Here is a 12,030-nt window from a genome sequence, read left to right on the forward strand (position 1 = left end):
TTTGAATGAGAAGTTACCAGAGGATTGATGGTAGTTTAAGTATAAAACTTTTCCTTAAGAAACTAAATATCCATCCCCCCCCCCACTCCCCTTCTCTGTGTTGACCGGTTTCCCCTCTCCCAGGTGACTTTGCGGGGCGTGCAAGGATCAAGGGGGCGACGGTGACCCTACAGAGGGTGACCCAGAAAGACGCGGGCGAGTACCGCTGTGAGATCAGTGCCCCTCACGACACCATCACCCTGGGGGAGACCAACATCACCCTCAAAGTCTTGGGTGGGTACCACACCATCTGTCTGATTGGCTGACTGAGAGGGTCTGACTGACTGAGTGTGTCTGTGTGTTGTCTCAGACATGCTGTTTGTGCACCCCCTTAACCCTGCTGACATTGTGGCTGTACCCTCCCCACAGTGCCGCCCCACACCCCATCCTGTGAGATCCCCAGCTCAGCCCTGACGGGTTCTGTGGTGCAGCTGCGCTGTAGGGACCAGCAGAGCATCCCCCCAGCCACCTACTCCTGGTACAAAGATGACAAGCCGCTGACCCCCTCCCGTATGGCCAACGCCACCTACCACCTTAACCCAGTTACGGGCATACTGGTGAGATACTTTTTAAGAACAGTGTATATGCAGTCATACCATTGATGCTTTGGCACGATTTACTCAATGTATGTGCCAGTAAAGCAATATGAATTTGAATTTGAGAGAACGAGGGCCCAGCCACACACACACTGACTGTGTGTTACATAGGAGCCACACTAGGGCGTCAAGAAAATAGTATTTTTTTTTAACCTGCTACACTGGAAGTGTAACTTTTGGCCAGCGAGAGCAATGTGCGAGCTTCTTTATCCTATTTGAGCTGAAAATGGAACCAAAGTGTAACTTCACCTACAGCTCACTTATGCCCAAGTTTCATTGAGATTAATAGGAGCGCCTCACGCTCCGTATACTGTTAGTTATGCATCCGGTGTAGCAGGCCTCCAATACAGACTCCAATACATGGAAGTATAACCAACCACTAGCACAGTATATGTTAATATAAACTTCAGTAGGACACTCAAACCTTAGCTACAGTTCAGACCAACAGTGGCTACCTACAGGTCACTTCCCTTTGGTCAGACATCAACCCATATAGACCCTTAGTTCGGAAGCACACTGGTAAACTCTAGACCAATTGCCAAAAATACTGTACAGGTTCTGTGCATCATATCCTCTTCCTCTCTCTTTTTCTTTCTGTTGATCCCTCCATCTGTCTCTTTCCCTCTCCTCTGGAAGGAGTTTAAGATGGTGGCGAGAGGCGACGCGGGACAGTACAGCTGTCTGGCATCAAACGAAGTGGGGCCGCCCAAGATGTGTGAGGCTAAACACATGAAGATAGGTGGGTGTGCATGCATGCAAGTGTGTGTGTTATTATAAGAATGATCAAATCAAATCAAATGTTATTTGTCACATGCGCCGAATACCACAGGTGTAGACCTTACAGTGAAATGCTTACTTACAAGCCCTTAACCAACAATGCAGTTATAAGAAAAATAAGTGTTAAGTAAAATATAGATAAGTAAAAATACAGGGGGTACCGGTACAGAGTCAATGTGTGGGGGCACAGGTTAGTCGAGGTAATTTGTACATGTAGGTAGAGTTAAAGTGACTATGCATAGATAATAAACAGAGAGTAGCAGCAGCGTAAAAGAGGGGGTGGGGGAACAATGCAAATAGTCCGGGTAGCCATTTGATTAACTGTTTAGTAGTCTTATGGCTTGGGGGTAGAAGCTGTTAAGAAGCCTTTTTGGACCTAGACTTGGCGCTCCAGTACCGCTAGCCATGATTGTTGTTCATATGAGTGTAGTTTTGTCTTTCCACAAACTACCGTGACTCTCGTGTTTCAGATATGTTTTATTGTGAAGTGTAGGTATATAGGCATACAACTGTACAATTGGTATTCTAAGCTTCTTTTTTACATACAAGAAAACATTAGAACAAATGGATACAACAAAAACAGTAATGAAAAAACCTGAAGAATCAAAAAGAAAAAGAAAAAAGAAAAGACCTCTTGAATATCCCTAAAAGCCGTGGCTTTTGTGGAGCAATAGGTAACGATGCTTCAGGTCCAAGATATTGTGGATACTGGCTTGAGGGTTGGTTACATAGAGGAGAATGTCATCTGCATATAGAGAAATGTTATTTGATGTGTCGTTAGTATTGTAACCAACTAGCGTGACTCTCAACCTCTCTCGCTCCCTCCACTCTCTCTTTCAGAGGATGTAAACATGGCAGGGGTCGTTGCTGCGGTCGTGGTCATCTGTCTGGTCATCGCCATTTGTGGCTTCGGGGGGTACTATGCACACCGTAATGGCTACTTCAGCAGTGAGTCTGTCTGTCCCTCTCTCTGTCTTTCCATGTACATACAATATGTATCTGTCTGCCCGTTTGTCTGTCTGACTGTCTGTCTGTCTGTCTGTCTGTCAGTAAATACAATTTGCAAGTGAAAGTTTTTGTACTCACTTCCTCTTACTTTCTGTCTCCACTCTCCTCCTCTCCCCCCATCCTCCCTCCAATTTCAATCCATCTCCAGGACACAGAGGAAGGTAAGAGCTTGTGTCTCCTTAAAGCCATTCAGAATTATTAAAATATAGTGAACACACCCTGACACTGAATACATCTACATTGCTGTGTAACTACCACGGACTAATAGAGGTGTGTGCGTGTTAATGTGCTGAGTAAGGTCAGTAGAGAGTGATAGGTGTGTGTGATTGAGCCCAGCGGTGCAAGCCTGTCTCTTCTCGCAGAGAGAAACACTAACAGGTGATTTGTGACCCAGTTAAAAAAAACTAGGTTTGTTATTTTGACTGACTGACTCTAGATTAGGCCAGTTAGATGACTAAGAATACTATCATGATTATTTTAAATGAATTACAAATAATAACAATAATTAATCATCCTTTATCTAGGGAAGTCATATTGTGATTTACATCTCTTTTTCAAGTGAACCCTGGCTGCTTATAAACTCCCCTCCCGGCTGAATTGTGATTAGCTTACCTGCTCCGTGTGGTCGTGTTGTTAGTAACCCTGAGCATGGTGTGTGAACCTCATCACCCCCTCACTCAACTTTGACCCCCCCCCAGGTCCTTTTGGATCCCTCAGTGTCACGGTGTGGCCCACATCAGCAGCCAAAACCTCCACAGAACAGAAGACAAGTGAGTCTTACCCACAGACAGACAGAGTAATAGATTTAAAAGTAGACAATTGAACAATTGACAATGAACAGGACTTTACATAGAAGCACACACTGTGTTTGTGTGCGCTTGCGCGTGTGTGCCCAGGAGTCCTTTACAGAAAAGGTTGCCCTTTCAGCTCCCTAGGACCGTGTCCTGTGCTGTGTTAGATGTAGTGGTGTTCTTTGATAGTGGCCAATGTTTTTACTGCGACCACAGCTGCATCACATTTATGAAACTCTCTCCCTCCACTGTGTCAAACAATCTAGTATCTTTATAAATGCCTCTGTCTTCCAGGACGAATGCCAACTACAGCCCTCCGCCCCAAGATGTGAGTAATTTTCTCTGATTTTGTCTGTTGGTGTATTCATGGATGGGTATTATATTCACAGGAAATGTTGACTTGAGCATTACCGCTTACACATTACTTTGAGCACATAACATTTTCTAGATTGATTCTAGATAACATTTTATAACCATATTAAAAGACAATATGATAATTACTGGTATAATTATCTTGGTGGTAGTAGTAGTAGTAAGTAAAATTCTCCAAATGTTACTAATAATGGAGAGAAAAAGAGCTGAACTGCAGTAGTTCTGACCGAATGAAAATATGCTACTGTTCTTCTCTCTCAGCCTGTGAACTTCAAACACACCCAGTCCTTCATGCTGTGAGGACCTCGACAACCCCTAAAAGAAACCACACACACCAGCATCATGGCAAGACTGGAGTAGTTTTATTCGATCCAAATGAATAGCAAGGAGGCACAGACAACTTAGCGTAGAGGCCCTGTATTCCTCCTGTTTTGCTGTACTTGGGCCCTCAATGCGAGCCTATTATATTAGTCACATGGCACTCTATTCCCCCTCTGGTGGCCAAGTTGTTAAAAATGACATCCCACACAAATGCTCACTTACCCCTCAACTGGCCAAAACATGAACTACCTAAATCTTATTTTATACCAAAGACCTTGAACATGGCATCTGAGTGTAATATACTGTAAATATTTTCTGATGGCTTTTGGCTAAGCATAGATTTTTATTTAACTAGGCAAGTCAGTTAAGAACAAATTCTTATTTACAATGGCAGCCTACCCCGGCCAAACCCTAATCTGGATGATGCTGGGCCAATTGTGCACCCTATGGACTCCCAATCACGGCCGGTTATAATACAGCCTGGAATCGAACCAGGGTCTGTGGTGCAGTGCCTTAGACTGCTGCGCGACTTGGGAGCCCACAATGCAGAATAAGAAAATCCATCTTCTTCCGCGGGCAGTACTCGCGGAGACCTCATTCACGGTAAACACTGCATATGTCGGTTCAAAATTACCTAGTTAATGTCTGCGTCAAATTAGCATACTGTAATTTTTTAAAATCCACATCAAAATCCGTCTGTTTTAAGATAGAGATGTTTTTTTGTTGTTGCTTGGGCTGGATCTCAATAATATTAAAGTAGTGTTTGTGAGACCAGGAGACTTGTGAGACCGAAAAACACCACTGAGCTCACCAAAATAGTTTTATGGCAGCTTCCTCTCTTTCTTGAATATTGTCCATCCACTATATTGCTTTCAGAACCGTGCATGTGAAGGAAAGGAGAAGCTTGGGGCTCGATTCAATCTGTATTGCTGAAGTTCAGAGCTATGATAGAAATGTAAAGGTTATGTTCCTGTGTTCGCAGAGACTGCATTCACGTTAAACGCTGCATATGTCAGCTCAATCGTAAATTACCTTTATATTTCAAACGTGCTAAAGCTCTGAACTTCAACAGTACTGATTGAATTGAGACCTTTGAGATGGACCCCTGCTCACTCGAAGTTGCCAACATTTTGTGATGCCCAATGCCTTTCAAAAGTAGTTATGTCATATTCTATCTAGGGGCTCTTTTGTAAGTGTTTTCTTGTTTTGTTTAAGCAAAAGTATTATTGTGCTACTGCATTTTTTTTATAATAGAGTATGTTTCTTAGGCAATGGATGAATGAGTTGCTGTTAGTTTATTCTTTGTAAGATGTTTATTCAGTATTAAAGATTTATCCAAAACGTGTTCAATCATTTCTCACCATGTAGTCTCTTCCCACAGCTGCTGGAGCAGGGTGGAGCGCCATGAGTCAGGCGAGCGTGACTCATCATTCAAAATCAGTAAATGATCAAAACATTTTATAAAGTAGAAATGCAAGCATGTAAGGTAGAACATGGTTTGCAAAACCACTCTCACTATAACCCCTTGACTGATTAGCATAAGAAAGCAAAAATGTTCACATTTAATCCAACATCCTTTATTAAATAGTACATTATAATGGTGACATGTAGGACAGAGACAACGTCATCATGGCCAGTGTTCACTTGGCCACTTCCTGCAGCTGGGGCTCTGGAGAAGAGAGAAGGGAGATTGTGAGTAATGCTGGGTCGTATTAATTACTGCATACCGTAGTAAAACACTTTGCAAAGGAAAACAAAAACAAGCGTTTATTGGACAAGTTCCAGTAGTTCCTTTCATGTTTTTGTATATATATTTATCGTTTGGTGCCTAATGAATACAACCCTGGTTGATGGTGAATGAATCCTTTAAACCACCTGTGTCAAACTCATTCCACGGAGGGCCGAGTCTGTGGGTTTTCGCTCCTCCCTTGTACTTGATGAATTAAGGTCACTAATTAGTAAAGAACTCACCTCACTGGTTGTCTAGGTCTTAATTGAAAGGAAAAAACTAAAACATGCTAGGCCCACTATGGAATGACTTTGACACCCCTGCTTTAAGCATAGAATGAGTGTAAGTTATGTAGGGTGAGATGGTGGTATTACAATTTAGTCTGACTGAGCTACCAATAAATGCTACTACTGCAGTAGAGCTGGGCGACATGGACAAAACCCATATCACAATAAAGAGAAATCAAACGATACGTTTATTAAAATGAATTTACACCCCAGTTACTTTTTTATATTACCCTTTAAACGTCGTAGCTATCAATTGTCCCATTAGCAATCACCCATATTATTTCATACATCACATTTCTCTACTGTAGGCTACTTATCATTATTAATGATGTTAGTAAAATGTCTGATCATTTTCAGTTTATCATCCCAGCTCTATACTGCAGTGCATCGCCTTAACGAACCTGTAAATTTGAAGTCAGGGAATTTGGTGAGGTCACCGGTCCCATATAACCGCTGCAGTTTGGTGATCTCCTCTGAGACACCCTTTTCATAGGAGGGGCCTGCATCAACGATCCCACCTGCTGCAGCCCTGGAGAAAACGGAGAGAGATGGGGAATTAACCTTTAACCTCTTAAGGATCGGACACTTTTTTTCAATTTTCGCCTAAAATGACATACCAAAATCTAACTGCCTGTAGCTCAGGACCTGAAGCAAGGATATGCATATTCTTGATACCATTTGAAAGGAAACACTGAGGTTTGTGGAAATGTGAAATGAATGTAGGAGAATAACACATTAGATATGGTAATACAAACAAAAAAACATGTGTTTTCTATTTATTTGTTCCATCATCTTTGAAATGGAAGAGAAAGCCCACAATATAATATTGCAGTTTAGGCGCAGCAGTGTGTGCAAAGTTTCAGATTGATCCAATGAAGAATTGCAATACTGGACTATTTTGTATTAAGTCTGCCCAAATGTGCCGAATTGGTCAATTGATACATTTTCAAGTACATAACTATAGAGAACATATTAAAATGATACATTAATACAAAATGTAAGTTTACACACTCCCAGGAATGTCATACATGATGGATCATTAGCTTATACACTAACTTTCACACATCTAGCAGGGTGGGTGTGGAGCCAGAGACAGCAGGGGTTCAAACTGTAGAACCCAGTTCCTACATTTGAATATAAAAATTGATTTTATCAAACAAAACTATGCTAGCTTTTATCTCTGGGACCCTTAGGATGACAAATCAGAGCAAGATTACTGAATGTAAGTATATTATTTACCTTCAGAGGTGAATGTATCAAACCAGTTGCCGTGATACGTTTTTTGTTGTTGTGTACTCTCCTCAAACAAGAGCATGGTATTTTTTCACTGTAATAGCTACTGTAAATTGGTGCAGTGCAGTTATATTAACAAGAATTTAAGCTTTCTGCCCATATAAGACATGTCTATGTCCTGGAAAGTTTGCTGTTACTTACAAAAGTAATGCTAATCATATTGGCGCACGTTAGCGCAACTGTCCCGTATACGGGACACCGATCCCGTAGAGGTAAAAAACAACACTGTAGCATAGAATACACTACTCTGTGGTAGGGCTGACCCCATTTTGTCGATAGGCTGTTGGTTGACCCTTTATTTCTTTAGTCGTGGTGTACAAGAGACCTGTCTGATTTGCGCCTATGAGTGGACTAATCTATTGTGGAGGCCGTGGGAATGGCACTGTCCATCACTCCAAGACGTGCTACTGAAATTGTATATGGTTATATTACATATGAACAATGATGCAAAACTAATAAAAAAAGATTAATTTATAACAAATGCACCTTCTCCCACGTTGGACAGTGGTCACTGTCTGCGGTTCTGAAACACATCAGTGCGCTGTTGAATTGGCACCTTTTCCTAGACCAAGTTGCTATGTGCATAATAGCAAAGTTAACCAGCATATTGGTGTTGAGAACAATGCAGCGGAGGCAGCATCAGAATGAGGAGATGAGAAAACAGCCCTTGCCTTATTGTCTAAGAAAAGTGAGGTGAGAGGAAACCAACTTAATTAGGTCTATAAATCAGTAGCCTAACTATTAAATGTGCCTGGCTTTATATAGTCTTAATACCATAACTTACTTAGGCCTATATTTCAATACTTATGTAGGCTACTGTATCAATCATTCATTCGTTCATGTCATCACACAGCATGAGTCATTCATGATTTTAAATGCAATCAAGCGAGCCTTGAATAATTAGCGTACACAATAAATAAACCGTTCCATTTCGGAAATTGCATTCATGAATGAATGCGACTGTTTTTAGTCTTTGCTGTAATAAAGGCTTAATAAAAAAAACATCAGAACAAATTCTCTGGTACGCTTATAATGTATTTTACGTTGTTCCAAATGTTCCGAAAAATTATATTGTAATCTATACAGCACCTGTTTGGCGCACACAACATGCACGCAGCGCTTGCTCCTTACCTTATTTTTCTTGATCTCCAGTATTTTCCACAACTAGTCAAATTTATTCCACACATCTGACTTCCCCTTTACCTCATGAGCAACCAGTAAACATTCCCCCTTTTTGAGTTTGTCACGTCCTCTGCATCCATTTTGCTGTTATGGCGTTCCGAGTTTGTTATAACCAATTTATTGATGTGATTATGATATGCTACAGGTCAGGCCCTATTGGTCACGTGCATGCGATGCATACATGTGTCACGTAAAGAGAGCAAGGGTTGAGGGAATAGGGAATGTTTTTCCTAAACAAATGAGGAATTTCAGTAACAGAACTTTTCAGTCAGAAATGGCTGTAATTATGTTGCAACTTAAGCAACATGGACAGCACGATAAACACTTTGATGTTCTGTGGTGGTCACTGCAGCACGGAGGAGAGAGAGAGAACAGGTGCTAGTCAAAGTCACTCGCTGTCTTTTTTTTTTTTTTTTTTTTAAACAAAGCGCAGCAAGTCTTAGCCCTGCACAATTAAATCAACTGCTGGTCGGACTCCCTCTAGTCATTTTTGTGTCTTAATTATTTAATCAAACAGTGTGCTTAAAGCATCAGACAAGCTCAGTGAATATAGTTGATTTTATTAAAACACATAGGATGTCTATATATATGGACAAAATACACGTTTTAAAATTTCAACCAATCAATTGGTCGAAAGAACAGACGAATCTTGGTCACCAAGATTTTTTTTGTCGGAGACAGCCCTACTGTTGTTGTAGTGGATGAGTTCAAGAAACCACATAACTAAATCAGCCCTATAATTATTATACCCTATAATGACTCAGACATGTATACCCTATAAAAACATATTCAGCATCCTATGCGTTTCATGGATCTTGCCATCTAGGCATATATGGCTGGGTTCAGAAGGGGCACAACATTGTGGAACGTTCAGATATAAATATATTATGTAGAATAAACACGACTCAGACGTACTGTATAATCAAGTCTGCCAGCTCCGTTCCTGACATTTCTATTTGCAACGTCTGCTTACTGAACGTATGGCCCAGCCTTCTGTAAATTGCTCTGCAGTGCTAAAATGACGTGCAGACTCCCTGCCACCATCTCAGTCATGACATCACGGGTCATTCCACTTAAGCCTAGCTAACTTATTGCCTACCAACATGAAGAAACATGTACAGTGGGGTAAAAAAAGTATTTAGTCAGTTCTCCAACTTAAAAAGATGAGAGAGGCCTGTAATTTTCATCATATGTACACGTCAACTATGACAGACAAATTGAGATTTTTTTTTCAAGAAAATCACATTGTAGGATTTTTTATGAATTTATTTGCAAATTATGGTGGAAAATAAGTATTTGGTCACCTACAAACAAGCAATATTTCTGTCCTCCACTCATTACCTGTATTAATGGCACCTGTTTGAACTTGTTATCAGTATAAAAAGACACCTGTCCACAACCTCAAACAGTCACACTCCAAACTCCACTATGGCCAAGACCAAAGAGCTGTCAAAGGACCCCAGAAACAAAATTGTAGACCTGCACCAGGCTGGGAAGACTGAATCTGCAATAGGTAAGCAGCTTGGTTTGAAGAAATCAACTGTGGGAGCAATTATTAGGAAATGGAAGACATACAAGACCACTGATAATCTCCCTCGATCTGGGGCTCCACGCAAGATCTCACCCCGTGGGGTCAAAATGATCACAAGAGCGGTGAGCAAAAATCCCAGAACCACTCGGGGGGACCTAGTGAATGACCTGCAGAGAGCTGGGACCAAAGTAACAAAGCCTACCATCAGTAACACACTACGCCGCCAGGGACTCAAATCCTGCAGTGCCAGACGTGTCCCCCTGCTTAAGTCAGTACATGTCCAGGCCAGTCTGAAGTTTGCTAGAGTGCATTTGGATGATCCAGAAGAGGATTGGGAGAATGTCATATGGTCAGATGAAACCAAAATAGAACTTTTTGGTAAAAACTCAACTCGTCGTGTTTGGAGGACAAAGAATGATGAGTTGCATCCAAAGAACACCATACCTACTGTGAAGCATGGGGGTGGAAACATCATGCTTTGGGGCTGTTTTTCTGCAAAGGGACCAGGACGACTGATTCGTGTAAAGGAAAGAATGAATGGGGCCATGTCTCGTGAGATTTTGAGCGAAAACCTCCTTCCATCAGCAAGGGCATTGAAGATGAAACGTGGCTGGGTCTTTCAGCATGACAATGATCCCAAACACACCGCCCGGGCAACGAAGGAGTGGCTTCGTAAGAAGCATTTCAAGGTCCTGGAGTGGCCTAGCCAGTCTCCAGATCTCAACCCCATAGAAAATCTTTGGAGGGAGTTGAAAGTCCGTGTTGCACAGCCCCAAAACATCACTGCTCTAGAGGAGATCTGCATGGAGGAATGGGCCAAAATACCAGCAACAGTGTGTGAAAACCTTGTGAAGACTTACAGAAAACGTTTGACCTGTGTCATTGCCAACCAAGGGTATATAACAAAGTATTGAGAAACTTTTGTTATTGACCAAATACTTATTTTCCACCATAATTTGCAAATAAATGCATTAAAAATCCTACAATGTGATTTTCTGGAAAAAAAATTCTCAATTTGTCTGTCATAGTTGACGTGTACCTATGATGAAAATTACAGGCCTCTCATCTTTTTAAGTGGGAGAACTTGCACAATTGGTGGCTGACTAAATACTTTTTTCCCCCACTGTACATTAGAGTAGGCCAGCGGTGACAGTCGGACAATAGTGCAGTTATTTATTACACTCACTTGCTCTTGGTGCTGTAGTCGCGGATCTTGTCTAGGAATAGTTTCTGGATAGGGTCCAGGTCCTTGGCCCGGTTGAAGAGGACAGCAGACAGGCCGACATTCCTGCGCAGTGTCAATGACACCGCGGAGCGGAACAGCGAGGACAGACGGAATAGTTTATGAAGCGCCATACTATCAAACGGAGAGAGAGGGACAAATGACAACAGTTAACTTTGACAGTACCAAACTAGCTAACAAACTGAACAGGTATATTACTGACGAAAGCTAACAGTGCATGTACAGTAGCTAGTTGAAGTTCCTAGCAAGTTAACGTTAACGGTTCCTAGCTAGATAGCTGACGGTAGTAACGTGGCTGTGGTAACTAGTGGAAACCCAACCTGTGCACATCTTCCATACAGGCATCTAAAGCAAAAAAGACATGACACTAGCTAACTTACAGTATTTGAGGAAGTTACAGTATTAGTCGACCCTATGATAACTTTAGCTTGCTTAGCACTCGCGTTATCATGTTTGTCTCTTACCAGCCAGCTATGACTTGTATTAGCATGAAGACGACGAACATGTAAGATTTGTCGTTAATACAATGAAAACGATAAAAATGCGTTAAATTCTGCTGAAAAACACCACTCACCTTGAATTTGACACTCGTGTACAGGCTGAGCGATTGCTTCCAATGTGATAAACCGCTTTGCATTATGGGTATTATTTTAATTGGTCGTGTTCGCGAACATCAATGTACATCCTGGCTGCGCATCTCTACATGTTGTCCAGCGATGTTCTTTTCAGTACTACACAGTTTTTATCCTAGCAATAATGACATAATAATTATGCTTTATTTGCTACCTTATTTGGTATTTTATTTCTGAAATGAAAATCAAACTAGTCAATGCCTTGAAGGTGCATGTCTATGCCCCTGTG

At 41.5% G+C, this 12,030-nt stretch overlaps 2 protein-coding genes across 3 annotated transcripts in view; one reads left to right on the forward strand and one right to left on the reverse strand.

Moving 5' to 3' along the window:
- LOC311111972 (junctional adhesion molecule 2A-like) overlaps positions 1 to 5,241 on the forward strand; it is a 17,512-nt gene extending 12,271 nt beyond the window's left edge. Inside the window, exons 3-10 of one of the 2 annotated variants that reach the window (XM_084154918.1) lie at positions 124 to 273; positions 409 to 596; positions 1,272 to 1,374; positions 2,253 to 2,360; positions 2,569 to 2,581; positions 3,119 to 3,190; positions 3,506 to 3,539; positions 3,845 to 5,241. In XM_084154918.1, the coding sequence (XP_084011044.1) occupies positions 124 to 273; positions 409 to 596; positions 1,272 to 1,374; positions 2,253 to 2,360; positions 2,569 to 2,581; positions 3,119 to 3,190; positions 3,506 to 3,539; positions 3,845 to 3,883 (707 nt within the window). In that variant the 3' untranslated portion in view covers positions 3,884 to 5,241. Of the gene's footprint in view, positions 1 to 123; positions 274 to 408; positions 597 to 1,271; positions 1,375 to 2,252; positions 2,365 to 2,568; positions 2,582 to 3,118; positions 3,191 to 3,505; positions 3,540 to 3,844 lie in introns of both variants that reach the window. The other variant, XM_084154917.1, reaches the window with a different exon arrangement.
- Positions 5,242 to 5,459: 218 nt separating this feature from the next.
- LOC311111974 (ATP synthase-coupling factor 6, mitochondrial-like) lies at positions 5,460 to 11,805 on the reverse strand. Its single transcript, XM_084154920.1, has 4 exons — positions 11,744 to 11,805; positions 11,113 to 11,283; positions 6,322 to 6,449; positions 5,460 to 5,573 (listed from the first exon to the last, which is right to left on the reverse strand). Exons 2-4 carry the CDS (start codon positions 11,280 to 11,282, stop codon positions 5,545 to 5,547), a joined length of 327 nt encoding a protein of 108 aa, XP_084011046.1. The 5' UTR covers position 11,283; positions 11,744 to 11,805; the 3' UTR covers positions 5,460 to 5,544.
- Positions 11,806 to 12,030: the final 225 nt, after the last annotated feature.

This window comes from Coregonus lavaretus, assembly GCF_964263955.1.
Source record: "Coregonus lavaretus genome assembly, chromosome: 38".
NCBI lineage: Eukaryota > Metazoa > Chordata > Actinopteri > Salmoniformes > Salmonidae > Coregonus > Coregonus lavaretus.